At 27.3% G+C, this 17,358-nt stretch overlaps 2 protein-coding genes across 2 annotated transcripts; one reads left to right on the top strand and one right to left on the bottom strand.

Moving 5' to 3' along the window:
- The first annotated feature begins 11,444 nt into the window (after nt 1-11,444).
- LOC122512092 (protein extra-macrochaetae) lies at nt 11,445-13,046 on the top strand. The gene has a single exon (XM_043627730.1). The coding sequence runs from the start codon at nt 11,841-11,843 to the stop codon at nt 12,174-12,176; it is 336 nt and encodes a 111-aa protein (XP_043483665.1). The 5' UTR covers nt 11,445-11,840; the 3' UTR covers nt 12,177-13,046.
- A 257-nt stretch (nt 13,047-13,303) lies between these two features.
- On the bottom strand, nt 13,304-16,952 carry LOC122512091 (puromycin-sensitive aminopeptidase-like). Its single transcript, XM_043627729.1, has 4 exons — nt 16,604-16,952; nt 15,878-16,122; nt 15,624-15,792; nt 13,304-15,544 (listed from the first exon to the last, which is right to left on the bottom strand). The coding sequence occupies exons 1-4, from the start codon at nt 16,727-16,729 to the stop codon at nt 13,391-13,393; spliced, it is 2,694 nt and encodes an 897-aa protein (XP_043483664.1). The 5' UTR covers nt 16,730-16,952; the 3' UTR covers nt 13,304-13,390.
- Nucleotides 16,953-17,358: the final 406 nt, after the last annotated feature.

The following is a 17,358-nucleotide window of genomic DNA, read 5'->3' as shown; positions in this document are numbered from 1 at the left end:
GAAAATACTTTAATTAATAAATAGCCTCGACTCTTTGGTAAAAAATCTAAAATTATCGAAAAATATCAAAAATTCAAAAATCCGAATATCTTAAAATTCAACATTTTTTCCTCTCTTTTATGGGATTTAGCTTCATTATTTTTGTGCTTTTGGAAAATACTTTACTTATTAAATAGCCTCGAATCTTTGGTGAAAAATCTAAAATTATCAAAAATTCAAAAATCCGAATTTCTTAAAATTTAACATTTTTTCCTCTCTTTTATGGGATTTAGCTTCATTATTTTTGTGCTCTTGGAAAATACTTTACTTATTAAATAGCTTCGACTCTTTGGTGAAAAATCTAAAATTATCTAAAATTATCAAAAATTCAAAAATCCGAATTTCTTAAAATTCAACATTTTTTTCTCTCTTTTATCGGATTTAGCTTCATTATTTTTGTGCTCTTGGAAAATACTTTACTTATTTAATAGTCTTGACTCTTTGGTGAAAAATCTAAAATTATCTAGAATTATCAAAAATTCAAAAATCCGAATTTCTTCAAATTAAACATTTTTTCCTCTCTTTTATGGGATTTAGCTTCATTATTTTGGTGCTTTTGGAAAATACTTTTCTTATTTAATAGTCTCGACTGTTTGGTAAAAAATCTAAAATTATTGACAATTATTAAAAATTCAAAAATACGAATTTCTTAAAATTCAACATTTTTTTCTCTCTTTTATGGGATTTAGCTTCATTATTTTTGTGCTCTTGGAAAATACTTTACTAATTAAATAGCCTCGACTCTTTGGTGAAAAATCTAAAATTATCTAAAATTATCAAAAATTCAAAAATCCGAATTTCTTAAAATTCAACATTTTTTCCTCTCTTTTATGGGATTTACCTTCATTATTTTTGTGCTCTTGGAAAATACTTTACTAATTAAATAGCCTCGACTCTTTGGTGAAAAATCTAAAATTATCTAAAATTATCAAAAATTCAAAAATCCGAATTTCTTAAAATTCAACATTTTTTCCTCTCTTTTATGGGATTTAGCTTCATTATTTTTGTGCTCTTGGAAAATACTTTACTTATTAAATAGTCTCGACTCTTTGGTAAAAAATCTAAAATTATCTAAAATTATCAAAAATTCAAAAATCCGAATTTCTTAAAATTCAACATTTTTTCCTCTCTTTTATGGGATTTAGCTTTATTATTTTTGTGCTTTTGGAAAATACTTTACTTATTAAATAGCCTCGACTCTTTGGTAAAAAATCTAAAATTATCGAAAAATATCAAAAATTCAAAAATCCGAATTTCTTAAAATTCAACATTTTTTCTCTCTTTTATGGGATTTAGCTTCATTATTTTTGTGCTTTTGGAAAATACTTTACTTATTAAATAGCCTCGAATCTTTGGTGAAAAAATCTAAAATTATCAAAAATTCAAAAATCCGAATTTCTTAAAATTTAACATTTTTTCCTCTCTTTTATGGGATTTAGCTTCATTTTTTTTGTGCTCTTGGAAAATACTTTACTTATTAAATAGCTTCGACTCTTTGGTGAAAAATCTAAAATTATCTAAAATTATCAAAAATTCAAAAATCCGAATTTCTTAAAATTCAACATTTTTTTCTCTCTTTTATCGGATTTAGCTTCATTATTTTTGTGCTCTTGGAAAATACTTTACTTATTTAATAGTCTTGACTCTTTGGTGAAAAATCTAAAATTATCTATAATTATCAAAAATTCAAAAATCCGAATTTCTTCAAATTAAACATTTTTTCCTCTCTTTTATGGGATTTAGCTTCATTATTTTGGTGCTTTTGGAAAATACTTTTCTTATTTAATAGTCTCGACTGTTTGGTAAAAAATCTCAAATTATCGAAAATTATCAAAAATTCAAAAATCCTAATTTCTTAAAATTCAACATTTTTTCCTCTCTTTTATGGGATTTAGCTTCAATATTTTTGTGCTTTTGGAAAATACTTTACTTATTAAATAGCCTCGACTCTTTGGTGAAAAATCTAAAATTATCGAAAATTATCAAACATTCAAAAAACCGAATTTCTTAAAATTCAACTTTTTTTTCTCTCTTTTATGTGATTTCGCTTTATTATTTTTTTGCTCTTGAAAAAAAGTTTACTTAATTTATATTTACCACTCTTTGGTAAAAAATCTAAAATTATCGAAAATTATCAAAAATTAGCAATTTTTTTGGAAAAAAGAAAAGGCAGTTGGCAAATTTAGAAATTTAAAGTCATAAATAAAAAATTTATCCATAATTTAATCAAGTATATTATTTATTACTCTGCTAATTCAAATTGAAAAAATTCTTTCAAAAAACGTTTTAAAGAGGAAAGGTTAATTAATGAAAGTGAAATACATATTAGTAAATAGTATGCATGCAACTAACTTGTCAAGTGGCATCACAGTTTGTGACAGTCCACTTTGTTGTTCCCTCGATGGATGCTGAGCCCACGTTGTGGCGATGGGTTCCATCTTTGCAACATCACCTCTTCTGGGCCACCCCCAAAGATCCCTGGCTTTTGATTGCACTTCTGCGCCAGATTGGAGGCCACACGGAACCGTAAAATTAGAAAATTTAAATAAAAGTAAATAAAAAATAGACTAAATAGAATGCTTTGAAAAAATAAAAAAAAAATAGCCTAGACTGAAAAGAATTTAATAAACACGGCAGTGTGCAGGGACCACTTTTTTTCACCAAATATATTTCCTCCTGTCCTTTCTTCTTCTCTTTTTAAACTGCCATGTGCACTGGAAATAAACATTAAACACTCAACACACATGGCTCTTTTTTAATTGGTTTAAAGTCAATTTTTAAAAAAGTAAATTACAAAATAATTGAGAAAACCAAAAAGTTCAAAAACAATAGTAGTTTCAAAAAAAAAGAATTAATATGCATCTTTGTTCAAAGTGAATAAACACACTTGCTAGCAAAATTAATATGCCAAAAATTATTGTAATAAGTAGAAACGAAGGAAAATAAAATTTTTACACCTTTCCCTTACGCACTATGCGTGCGATAGAAAGTCAAAAAAAAGAAAATATACTTTTAGAAAAGCAATAAAATTATCAAGAAATGAGAAAATTTTAGATTTCTTCGTTTTCGTGTTAAAATATGTCTCTTTTACAAAATGTAGTACACAGCTTTTTTTGCTAAAAAAATTTTAACCTGCGCACTACCAACAATTTTTTATAACGCGGGCTCCGATGCGGTCAACTGGGGTGACCAAACTCTTTTTTATTTTTGTTTTCTAAAAACGATTTAAATTCATCAAAGTTTTTCCATATATTTGCAAGCTATAATACGAATACTGTATTTCAATCATGTTTTTATGCATGTTGCAGATATAAAGAATAAAAATTGTTTTATTATTTAAACAATTTGTAAACAAATTAATAATTTGTTTATAAATTGTTATCTGCAATCGTATAACATATAAGGTTTAGTAAATTGCAAAATTAAGAATAAACTGCAACTTTCTAGGTGCATTCCTTATGAAATTGGTAAATATCAACAATAATTTGTTTAAAAATTGTTTTAATAATATTTTAATTTTCTATTCTTTATCTGTAATCGTATAGCAATGTACAAAATAAACACCCTAGCAATTTTTAGTAGTCTTTTACATACTTTTTTAATTGTTATAAATAAATAAGAAGAAATGAAAAAAAAATTTATTTTTTTTATTTTTTAAAAGTAGATAAAATTTTGTTTATTGACTTTTATAATTCGCCGCGCACTTTTACGTTCAAGGTACATGCATATAAGCCAAGTTTTCAAAAGCAAATTATTCTGTTAAAAAAAAAGAATACAATTTTATTCGCTAGAAGAAATCAAATTTGCTTGGAAAATTACAATAAAATTCCTCAAAAATTATTATATAATTATTAAAAGAAAAGGAAAATTTTCATAACCTGAGAAAATTTGTCAATTTTTCGTTGTTATTTCAGAAACTGAAATTAAAAAGGAAAATACATTTTATAAATCAAGTATTCTCAGCATATTATTATTAACACAAAAATATCAAACTTGCTGAGACAAAGTTTAAGAGAAATCAGTCAAAAGTTATAAAATATATTCAACTGGAAAAGAAATAATATTTTCGAGAATTGAAAAAAAATAACAACTTTTCGTTACCGTTATTTTTCTACATCTAAAACTGAAATTAAAAATGGAAAACTGTTTTGAAAATGGAATATTCAGAGCTTTATTCGCACCAATAAATCTCAAACTTTTGCTTGAAAAATTGCCAAGGAATCAGAAAAGAAATTGCGGAAAAACTATAAAAGAAGAATAAAATTTCAGAGAAATGAAAAAATATACAAATTTTTTTGTTGCAATCTCTAATAGTTTAATATTTAAAAGAAATTGCATTATCCAAATAAAAAAATGCAACTTTGTTAGTATAGTAATTAATCAAACTTGCCTGCAATGCTGCTATAGAATCGGCTACAAATTCGGTAATTATTATAGTGGAAAAATATAATTTTATGATAAACGACATTTTTTCGTTTACATTGTTGAAAAAACCATTTTTAAAAGAGAAAAACTGTTTAAAATAAATTGAATATAAAGCTTATTTATTCGCCCTTTGTAATCGCAAAGTTACTGTCAAAAAATAAAATTACCAGAAGAGAAAAACACAACACTTTTCGAGTAAGGAGAAGATTTCGACAATTTTTCGTCACCGCATACACGTGTGAAAAACTCTTGATTCAAAAACAAAAAAACTGTTTCTAAAAATTGAATATACATTTTTGTTCACACAGTGGATGCAAACAATTTTGCAAAATTTTGAAAAAATGGTTCAAAAATATAATTACTTAAAGAAAAAAATGATGTAAAAAATTACTAGAATTTTAAACAATTGTAATTACTACTGAAAAAGAAAAACAAAATCCGGAAAGAACATTAATTTTAAAAAATTAAAATGTAGTTGCATTTTAACAGTGAATTTTTCAAGTTGCTTGCAAAAAAGTTGAGAAAATATAGGTAAAAATTTGTAATTACTAAAACAGAATTATAAATTTCTCGAGAAAGAAGAATACTTACAGTGCTTATAGTCTCACTCTTTAACCGCCATCTCAAATCCTAAATTCTGTTTAAAAAAGTGAAACACACACATTTCCACAAAAACACCCGTAAAATCAATTAATTATTCACATATATACATAGTAAAAAAAATAACTACTAACGGAAATTGTTTCCCTAAAATGCGTTTCGAATTTTAAGAAAACAGACACTTTCCGATCAAAAACACTCCCCTCCAATTTTGAAAACACTATTGTTCACTTGAAGCAAAAATGTTTAAAATTGTTAAAAACATAAACCATGTTTGATCTGAAATGACAATACACATAACCACAATCAACACTTGTATAAAAAAAACTTCAAGCATAAAAAACACACTTTTAAAAAACGATACTTTTGTACATTATATTCTTTTCAAGAGAATATTTAAAACCCGTTTACACGTCCAATCGCGAGCGCGGCTAAAACAAGACTGAACCTGCAAACTCGCTCCTTCTCACCGCGGGTCTATTGCCGAGTGCAAGTGGTATGGAAGGAGTGGGGATGAATTTCATGTAATGGCGTTGTAAGGAGAGGCGGACCCAAGGCGGGCCAATAACATTCACATGCGTCTCGCTCTCTCTCTCTCTCTCTCTCTCTCTCTCTCTTGAGCGCGATTCGAAAAATGGAAACACATAAGGGCATATCACTGGAAAGTTCAACCATTTTTTTAAATGTTTGTTTCAAACACATTATTGAAAATCTCTCCGCGCATAAACTTTTTGAACCAAGCTTACAAATTCTGCAAGTGAAAAGTTAAAACGATGAATCGCCTTTGAAAAGTATAGTAAACACTGATCTCTATATATAACTGGATGGGCGACTGTATCTAAAACTGCAAAATATTAGAAGACCGGAAACGCCACATTTTAGATGCCCACTTTTACACAAATGGCGGAAATTTTTAAATATAAAAGTGAGATAGATTGATATACGTTTTGCTGTATAGAAAAGTACTTAACTGATTAGCAAATTTTTTAAATTTAATAATTAATTAACCGTCAATTACTTTCTTAATTAAATAATTTATTAATCACTTATTTTATTTTAAAAACTGATTAATTAATATAGTAACAGAACTTTTAGTATTCAAACATTATAATTATAAACTCAAATATTATTGAAATAATATTTTTATTTTTAAATAATAATTGATTAAAAACAATATTTTTTTAATTTGGTAAGGAAACTAAAATTATTTAGCATTACACTAATATTAACAATACGCAAAAGTGTGTAAAATATTCTACGCAAAAAGGAAACAAAATATAACCTAAAAATATACACTTCAATAATATGTATTTACTGTTTAAATATGTACTTTCATGTGAAAAGAAACACCCTTTGCTTCTTTTTTTCCACAATATAAACAAATTAACACCTTGTCTGTGTTTTATATCAAAAAAGTTAAATTAAAATTATTAAAGCACTTAAGATGTCAAAACATTGGAAACACACACACACACACACTATATCAAAAGCACACTCATACGGCAACTAACACAAACGAAGCCGCTCTACGCTGCTTCTCCGGCATCTAAAATATGACGACGAAGGTTTCAATTATTTTCACACCGGAAGCCACTTTTCTACAGCAATCGCCCATCCAGTTAATATAGAGATCAGTGATAGTAAGTTATTGAATGTTGAGAATTATTTTTAACCTATTTAAAAAATATTCAACAGGTGTTTGTTTTTAGAATTCATGGAAAATATTTGAAAGCAATTATAAATGAGGCGTTATAATACTTATAATTAATAATAATTATTATAATAATCATAATATTATTAAAAATAAAAAGTATTATAATTATAATAAATTATCAAGATTATTATTTCTTGTTAAAATCTATATTATTTTCAACCTCAAAGCATGAACTGCGGAAGATTATAAATGTCTAAACTGCAATAATTTTAATTTCAGTTTGAGTAAATTATTATTAAATTAAAGTTGTATTGAAATTAATCCTAAAGTCGCAGCTATTTTTAATTTATAACCGAATTGCAGAATGAAATTCTGTAAAATGAGTAATTTTGCTTAAAAAAATGTACCTAAATGAATTTTTGTTACACGGAGAGAGAATATATATTAAATTTTGTAAAAATATTTTCAAATTGGGGAAAAAGTGCAACAAAGCGAAATTTTGATATAGAAAATACTAAACTTTAAAAAAAGTTTTGTGAAATTTATTAAAGTTATATTAGAATTTAATTAATATTCTTGATATTTGATATAATTATACTAAATTTCACATAAGTTTTTTTAAAGTTTAGTATTTTTTATATCAAAATTTCGCTTTGTCGCACTTTTTCCCCAATTTGAAAATACTTTTACAAAATTTAATATATATTCTCTCTCCGTGTAAAAAGAATAGTCATCACTTGAAAGAAACTTTTATGAAGTATACTTAACAAAAGTTTAAACGTCAAGTATAGAAATCCTTGCAAGTGACTATTTTTTTAAGAATATTTATTCATTTACATCAAATTTCTTTTAAGCAAAATTACTCATTTTCTAAAGTTTCAACCATTTTAAATTTTTTCAACTTCATATGTTATATGTTTTTACTATTCTTGTACGAGAAATTTCTCACATTCTGCAATTCGGTTATAAATTAAAAATAACTGAATTAAATACAGCTGCGTATTAGCACCGCGTAAATTCAAACTTGCTTGCAAAATTGCTATTAAATCGGTTAAAATTTGTAATTAAGAAATGAAAAGTAGATTTTTCAAGCAATTATAGAAAAATGTTGTTAATTTTTCGTCACAGTTTCAAATACTAAAATTCAAGAGAACAGTTAAAAAAAGAATATACACGGAAAAATGTTAGGTGCACATGCTATATACCTTTCAAAAAATTTATCCAACAATTAACTTCACGTCGTATAAAAAAACAATAGGAAATAAGAAGTGTGAATAGTGAATTGAATATTAAAATTTTTAGACAGGGATAACGAATGCACCAAAAGGTACAGATACTGTCCCAAACATTTTTCCGTGTACATATTTGTTTATACTCGCAGCTAAAACGCTGCTATAATAATAATTAGCCAACTTTTTTTTGCTAAAACAGCTAATTATAAGCTGTAATAGCTAAAAATTCGCTATCCTTATAATAGCAAACTCATTTTTCTCCGTGTATTATTTTCAACCAAAGCATGAACTGCGGAAGATTATAAATGTCTGAACTGCAATAATTTTAATTTCAATTTGAGTAAATTATTATTAAATTGAAGTTGAAATTAATCCTTAAGTCGCAGTTATTTTTAATTTATAACCGAATTGCAGAATGTGAGAATTTTCTCGTAAAAGAATATAGTAAAAACATAATGTTGAAAAAATTTAAAATAGTTGAATTTTTAGAAAATAAGTATAATTTTGCTTAAAAGAATATGTATATGAATCTTTATTAAAAAGAATATAGTCACTTGCGAAAGAATTTCTACTTGCGTTTAAACTTTTATCAAGTATAAAATCTTTATTTAATTAAAATTTTTAAAACATACTTAATAAAAGTTTAAACAATTGTTTAAAAAGTATATAGAAAATCTTGCACGTGACTATTTTTTTAACAAAAATTATTCATTTACATCCTTTTAAGCAAAATTACTTATTTTCTAAAGTTTTACTATTTTCCCAGATAGCACAACATTTTGCAGGAAGTTTGCATTACAAACTTCGCAAATTTGCATTGCAAGTTTGCAGCAAACTTGAGGCAAATAACAAAATGTCCGCCTTGTGTAAAGTTTGCGGAGCAAACTTGCAGAAAACTTTGCGTGGCAAGGTAAATTAAAATGTCTGCGCAGTAGTCTTCTGTGACATACAGAGCTGCGTACTATACATTTTGTCACCTTTCCTACTGAAGGGGGAAGGCAACATTTCACAAAATACATAGATTTTGACCGGGCGGACATTTTGTTATTTGCCTCAAGTTTGTTGCAAACTTGCAATGCAAATTTGCCAAGTTTGTAATGCAAACTTTCTGCAAAATGTTGTGCTATCTGGGCTTGTACGAGAAATTTCTCACATTCTGCAATTCGGTTATAAATTAAAAATAACTGAGTTAAAGACAGCTGCGTATTAGCACCGTAAATTCTAACTTGCTTGCAAAATTGCTATTAAATCGGTTTGAATTTGTAAACGCTCCCTTAGAAAGGAAAAATAAATTTTTAAAGCAATTATAGAAAACTGTTGTTAATTTTTCGCTGCAGTTTCAAATACTGAAATTTAATACGGAAAACAGTTTTAATAAAAGAAAGAATATACATATTTGCTTATTTTCCCAGTAAAAAAGCAGGATTGGAAGAGAGCGAATAATATTGGCGGTGAGTTTCTGCCAATACGTTTTCGCGTGAAAACCGTATTGGGGGCATTCTGCCAATCGCCCAATCCTGCTTTTTCACCGTCAATTCTGTCCTCTTGAATCTTTCGATTTCACGTTTATTGACTCGATTTGGCATTTTAATCAAAAAGATTGATTGATTTAATGTGTAAAAATGCTGATAACGAACAGGAAATATAAAATTTTGTTAAAATGTAAATAAATGAAATTTGACAAACTGTTGATTTATCACCATATGATTTAGGGTATTTTCTAATGAGCGCTGTGACTTATACTCACAGCGCCCCTAGCGCGAACGTTGAAAGCTCCCTAAATCATGTGGTAATAGATCAACAGTACAGAATTGACGGTGAAAAAGCAGGATTGGCAGAATGCTTTATACGGTTTTCACGCGAAAACGTATTGGCAGAAACTCACCGCCAATACTATATTCGCTCTCTTCCAATCCTGCTTTTTTTACTGTGCCTACAAAACGTAAATAGATTAAAAGGAGCATGACGTTACCGGCGCATAAACTTGCTAGGAAAGTGCGGTAAATTTTGAACACAGTAAAACATATATGGTAATATCGATCAACATTTTACACAGTCTACCAGTCTCCATTTCAATTTCTAACATTTTCTCAAAATTTCTCATTTCCTTTTCGCAATCGTCATTTTTATACTTTAGGTGACGTAAGTATTCTTAACTTTGCTTAGAATTCTTTAATACAAATGTTTTAAAATAAATGTATTTTTCTAGGCATATAGGTATATATTCTATATCTTCATTTTTATTTTTAACAAGATTCAAATTTTTTTAGAAAAAAGGAAACAAATTTTTTTAATTTACATCATTACCGTACTGTCAATATACATAATTTATTATTATGAGAAATCAAATTGTATCGTGAATTTCGAAAAGGGCTCAACTCTGGAAATCGTAAGAGTCATTATCACTGTCAAATATGGTTATGCAAAAATGACACTTTTTGTTTTGAGCCCCTCTTCCCGAAATTCACAATTTAATTATACAGACAATTTTCAGAGTGATTGTTGATATATTACTCTCTAAATCTGAATTAGCGAAATTTCACTAATTTCCCAGCGATAAGTATATCACTGATTCAATTAGCGTATATACGCTGTGAATTATAGTGAAATTTCACTGATTAATTAGCGTATGTACGCTAATTGAATCAGTGATATACTTATCGCTGGGAAATTAGTGGAATTTCGCTAATTCAGATTTAGAGAGTACTTGCTATAATTTTTTTTAAATGAAAAAGACATTTATTCGAAATCAAATTACATGCAATATTACAAATGATTTGATATGTCACATTATGCCATAATTTTTTTTCAATATTAAATAAACCACATGAGAAATAAAATTGAGGAATAAAACTTTTTTTTGGGCTTTTATTGTATTTTATTTGAGCAATTACCCAATTTGGGACTTGGAAGTGCCTAAAGTATCAAGACTTATAGTTTCTCAGAGTAGGAAAAAGTAAAAATTTTTAAGTGGTAGTAGTATGGATTGTATACACATTTAGAATGTGAGAAACAAGTTTTAGTTGGCGCCGTGATTCAGCTGAATGTGCAGGTGTTCACGAGACTAGAAGGCGCCTCCATGGAATGTATGGCGATGTCGCTGTTTCTCTTCCTCTTTTTAATTTGATACCTTCTCGAAATGATTCTGTTGTCTGCGCGCTGCCCATTCACAGTTGATGCATTCATTTTATTATTTTCAATTAAATATTTAAATTTTTTCAACAATTTTATTGTTTGGCTATGAATATTAATAAAATGATTGGAAAAATTTGCAACATTGAAAATGTTTTTTTTTCAACTCTTATTATATATAGGTAAAAAGTTGGGTATTAAAAGTTGTATCCATTTTTTCTTAAAAATTATACATACGTCAACTTTTTTGAATGTTTTACACAACTATAAATAAAATCTTGGTTTTTAATAAATAAATGAAGGATTACATGCTGTAATCTATTACAACAATATTTATAATGGAGTAATAATTTAATTTTTATTTTTCTCAACTTTTTTCCAAAACGTTGACGATATAAGAATGTTTTGTTTCGTCAACGTTTTTTTCAACAACTATTTTTATAATTTTTTTATTGCTATTATTATTATTATTATTGTCGAAAGTGTAATGGCGTTTGCGCGCGTTTTAGGAATGTTGTACAGATTGTGAAAATAGAGGGGATGGTTGCTTATATATACAAAAGTACAGGTGTGAGTCTTGATACTAGTAGTGATCTGCTGCTGCTGCGTCAAGATTCATCACAGCAGTTAATTTAGTTGTATTAAAGATTATCTACTTATATATTTTGGAAATGATGCTAAACATTATTGTTATTATACATCATTTTCTTTAAAAACATTGTAATTAGCAGTGAAAAAAATCATATACTTTCAAGTGTATGCTAAAGTGTATGTGTAGAAAAGTTGACATGAAAGCCATGGTAATAAACTCATCAGCTGGAGGTCGAATTCCACCTTCAGCAAGAGGTGTTTTGCCCAATAGTCTTGAAATAAATAATGGAACTCGGCGAGATCTCGAAGCAGAACAAGTTGCAGCATACTTAACAAAATTACAGTCTCTTGTTGCTCCTGATTTGCCAAAAAGACGAAAACTCTCAAAATTACAAGTTATTCAGCGAGTTATTGAATACATTTGTATTTTGCAATCAACATTAGAAGAAAATAGTAATGTGCACAAGCAAGACTGTCATCTTCACTCCATTATGGATCAGTGAAAATTTGTGGTGCAGAATGACAACAAACATTTTGTTGTAAATCTAAAGTGTCTGATGTTTTTCATTTTTGCATTTAGATTATATATATTGAAAAAGAAACACTAATGAAGCTTTTGTGATATTTTTTTTAATAAACTTTTAGTTTATTGACTTTGAAAAATGTATATGTTGGCATTGCGTTTTGATATTAAATATTATTGATATTATTAATATCAATATTGTTTCTGTGTGAAACATGATAAAAAATTGATTTTTATAAAATTATTCTTTAATTCAGTTGATAAAAAACAATAATGTATTGGACATTAAATCATATTAATTGTATATAAATTTATATATACTTGAAATTGTGAAAAAAAATTTTTTGTTATAATTGTTTTTTATATTTTAAAAAGAATTTTACATTGTACATATTGCTCTCTCTCTCTCTCTCTCCTTCTCTCTAGATGAATAAAAATATATCTTAAAATAATTGTTGTCTATCATCTATAGAAAAGATTTTTTTTTCAATTCCTTTCTTTAATATTTCACACAACAATTGTTGTATGTAGAAAAGTGATAAATTATCAAGTACCCTAGTACTTCAAAATTATTCGCACGTACTATATTTTATCTACTATTTAATATATTTTAGAATACCTTCATTCTATACATTTAAGCAACAATTTTATATTTAACCATGTATTAAATTTTGTATTTGTAAAAATATAAACACCAAATATTGATCCAATGCGCAATTGAAATGAATCAAAGGATTTTTTGTATGTATATGTGTTATAGAACCCATCGAGGTTATGAAAATTTTTTCTTTATCAATACTTTTAAAAATACTTACATTACGTTTATTTTAGTTTATATATGTATATATTTATTTATTTTTCTATACTTAAATTAGTGTAAAACATATTTTTTAAATATACTCAATTTACTAAACTTATTTTAAAAACAATATAGTACTATTCACACTGAAAAAATTACATTTTAAATTAAAGAAGAATCATATTCGCCAAGAATATTATTCAGAGTGGAATAATTTTTCATTTTATTTGAATTCAACAAGACTATAATTATCTATACTTGAAAATAATATTTTCTATTGCATCGAATTCAATAAATAATTAGAAGAATTTTATTTTAAAAATTATGAGCCAACTTTTATTATTTATATATTATTCGCAATCCAACTTTACAAAACATGTGTGTTTCTTCACATTTCATGGTTTTAAAAGAAATTCTTGTATTTTGTCCTTATCGCGATTTAACCATGCAACATTTAGTCTGATAGTTTCAACACTTTGTTGAACAGTTCGTTCAACTATAGATTGATTTTTAAAAAACTCTTCAATTTCTTGTGCTTTTTCATTAGTTACAAAATTTTCTGTAATACATTTTACTAAGCGTGTTAGCAAAAATCCACTTTTATACCGATCCAATAATATATCCCATTTTTCTTTCAAAAACTCCCATGCCAGAAGCCGACCTTGGTATCTCATCATTGCCACTGAAGTAATTCCAAATACTGAATCTTGAGCACGAACTTGATCACTCATAGAGAATTGCAAGACTCTAGCCAACAACTTGACATCTCCAACAGCTCCAAGAGAACTTAGAATTCTATCTTTTTCTTCGTGTAAATCACACTCTCTATATAATCTAAGCATTGTTTCAAAATTTTCAACATCATCTACGGATGTTGATGATAAAACTGCTCTATATACAAGGCTGCGTAAATCTGCTGCTAGTATCGTTTCATTTTTAATGTGTAATGTAAATCGTCTTTTTGCTTCACGAATTATTTCCTCATCTTCTAAGAAAACTAATTTTCCTAATATACGAGGCCTCAATAATGTATCTAAATGACTTTCATTACTTTTTGCTTCCCATCCCAATTTTTCGCCAATATTTCTTAATAAGGAACAACCAAAAACCTTGAATGCATTATCAAGATGATTTAAATGCGAAATTAATTGGCCAATTTTATTTAAGCAATTTAAAATTGTACACCAGACAGTATAGTCATCTTCGAATTGAAAAGCTTGCATCAGTTTCAGTACATCAATTGTAGATGAATGACCGGCTTGTGCAATAGCAAATAAATCGTCCAAAAGACCTAATCTATCAAGAGGTAATAATGTACGATTTTTTATTGCTGGTTCGAAAAGTTGAAGCATGTCAGTACTATACATTGTTCTATAAAAACCTATTGTTCCTGAATTAATTTTAATCCACGAGTCTTTTGGCACATCTTTAATTACAATTTCTAGTGTTTCTTCTTCTTTACTCAATAATAAATCATCAAATAAAATTTTTTCAGGATTCTGAGCAACACTTATTCTTAATGGAATAATCCATTTCTCTTTACATTTTGTCTCTACCAAATTATTAACAACATCAGGAAGGAATCGCTTTTGTTGGAATGTAAGTAAAACATTATTTGATTCATCATTTTCCGCACCACCACCACTTTGCTGTTGTTGTTGTTGTCGTCGTTGTTCAACTTGAACTAAAGGAAAACCTTGTTGTTTCGTCCACGTTGACATAACAGAGCGTACTGGTTTCTTGGCCACTTCTTCTAAAGCAGTCCATAAATCATCTGTTTTTGCATTAGCATAGGAATATCTGGTCAAGTACAATTTCATACCCTTTCTAAAATCTTCATCGCCAATATACGAATGTAACATTCTAATAACGCTCGCACCTTTACAATAAGAAATATCATCAAATATTTCATCAATTTCTGAAGGATGCCCAACTGGAACTTGAATTGGATGACTGTTTCTTAAAGCGTCCAATTCTAAAGCTTGAATATGAACATCTGTTACAAATTGAGTCCAGATATCATATTCAGGGAAAAGATATGCAACGCATAGAAATTCTACAAAGGATGCATAACCTTCATTTAACCATAAATCATCCCACCATTCCATTGTTACAAGGTTACCAAACCATTGGTGAGCCAATTCATGACCTACTGTTAACGCTATCCATTGTTTTCGGACGGTTGATGTATTTTGTGAATCTACTAATAAACATGTCTCTCTATATGTTACTAGACCCCAATTTTCCATGGCACCAGATGAAAAATCTGCTATAGCTATTAAATCCATTTTTGGGAGGGGATACGATATTTCAAAGTAATTATGGTAATAAGGCAAAACTTTTGTTGCTACTTGAAGTGCAAATTGTCCTTGCTTTTTTTTTCCTATTGGAGTATATACTCGTATCAAAACTCCGTCACTAGTTACATCTTCTAAATAATCAAATTCTCCAATGACAAAAGCTACAAGATACGTAGACATTTTTGGAGTTGTTTCAAATACAATTTTGTTGTTCTCTAATGAAGAATTTCTAGTAATAGTCTTGATGGGCTAAAAAAAAAGAATTATTATTAATGCAAATTTTAGACAAAACTTTAATTTTATAATAATGATTATACACAATACGTACCATATTTGATAGAGCTACAAGACCAACAGGTACTTCTTGTAATATTACATCAAAAGTACATTTATATGCCGGTTCATCCCAACATGGAAAGCAACGTCTAGCATCTGATGATTCAAATTGTGTAACTGCTGCATATTTGCTATAACTGCTATCACCGACAACATCCAAACTGTGTGTTGTTGTTGTTGAAACAATATATTAATATTATTATTAATTTTGAAATTGTGTAATAATCAAATCACAATGACACTTACCCTGTATATTTACTTCTATATAATCCTTTCATATTGTCATTAATTTTTCCTTGAAATATTAAACGTATATAACCTGAGCGACCTGGTGGAAGCTTTTCATCAAATTCAATTGTAACTGTTTCTTCTTCATTATTAATTGATATATTCTTTGATGATATCAATAAATCTTCATGTGTATGAAAATTAATTGACTGAAACTCTAAATCAGCCGAATTTAAAGTTACAACATTTGTTGAAGTATTTATCTGCATTAAACACACACACACACAAGTATTGAAAGTATATTATGAAGATTTAAAACATAATATTACCGCGAAATCTTTTTTAAATCCATTTGTATCAATATTTAATAATAAAATTGATAATTCTTTAAAAAAAATTCAACTAGATGTTAATATTTAAGAAATATTATGATATAATTTTAAAAATTATTATGCATATCCTCTATTGAAATTTTCATAATTTTTCAAGAATAATGTCAGTATTGTACACGTGACTTTTTCTTATTTTTTAGGTTAGTTTTTAGTGATATTTTCTTCTGGAAATTCTAAAAGACTAATACTTGTTATTATCGCTTATATTTTTTTATATTTATTTAAACGATAAATTGTGTTTTGAAATATTAATTCTGGATTATATGCACAAATAATTTTTAATAAAAAAGTATATTTGTATATATGCACATTTTAGTATGGCAATTTGAAATTAATTCATTTCAGTACTTACATCAACATGTATATTTTCTTCTCCTTCACAAATAAATTTGTTCAAGTCGGGTTTTAAACATATTTCATAATGAAATGGACAAATATCTGTAGGTAACTTTTTAAAGGCTTTCTTCTTGGCAGACATTTTCAAGACTTTTATTCTGAATAGAGTTTGTGTTTTCAACTTTCTCTCACACTATACTATACTATGTATTATGAGGAGGCTATGTGCAAAGGGATTCTCAACCAATTTTTATAAAACTTATTTTAGAAAGATTTTCCAATAGTAAATCACTCACACGCAATCAGTTAATTTTGTGTGTGTGTGTGTGTGGGTGGTGAAGGATTTTATTTTCAATGGTATAATATATGAGAGTAAAAGGCACAAACACACTGATTTCTATATGAAAATGGTTGTGTTCAAAATGTGCGCCCGTTTTTATTGAAATATATTTTAAAAAATTTTAAATTAATTTTATTACAACATAACAACTATATAATCATTTTTATAATTATTTATTGAATTAATTTATTTAATTTTAAATATTATCGTCGTGTATAATATTTTTTTATAGTACTCTCTTTGGACCAAGAACTGTGCGAAATTAATGTTTCAAAATAATATATCATTTATACATTGAAAAAAAAATTGATTATCAATAATTATATATTTACTTGAATCAAATAATATATTTATTGTAGCTGTCGCAATTGAATGGTATTTGAACCAACAATAATTTCAGTATTTAAAGCAAATACCATTCAATTGACAGC

The sequence above is a fragment of the Leptopilina heterotoma genome, unplaced genomic scaffold (genome assembly GCF_015476425.1).
Source record: "Leptopilina heterotoma isolate Lh14 unplaced genomic scaffold, ASM1547642v1 Lhet_95, whole genome shotgun sequence".
NCBI lineage: Eukaryota > Metazoa > Arthropoda > Insecta > Hymenoptera > Figitidae > Leptopilina > Leptopilina heterotoma.
The sequence above is the reverse complement of the archived record's forward strand: the minus strand, read 5'-3'. Positions and strand labels throughout refer to the sequence as shown.

Bases quoted from the DNA above. Each gene is read 5' to 3' on its own strand.
- LOC122512092 (XM_043627730.1), top strand. From the start codon at position 11,841: ATGCTAAAGTGTATGTGTAGAAAAGTTGACATGAAAGCCATGGTAATA.
- LOC122512091 (XM_043627729.1), bottom strand. From the start codon at position 16,729: ATGTCTGCCAAGAAGAAAGCCTTTAAAAAGTTACCTACAGATATTTGT. The intron at 15,793-15,877 runs GTAAGTGTCATT...AACAACACACAG, and splicing joins TATAGAAGTAAATATACAGG to TTTGGATGTTGTCGGTGATA. The intron at 15,545-15,623 runs GTACGTATTGTG...CTTTTTTTTTAG, and splicing joins TTGTAGCTCTATCAAATATG to CCCATCAAGACTATTACTAG.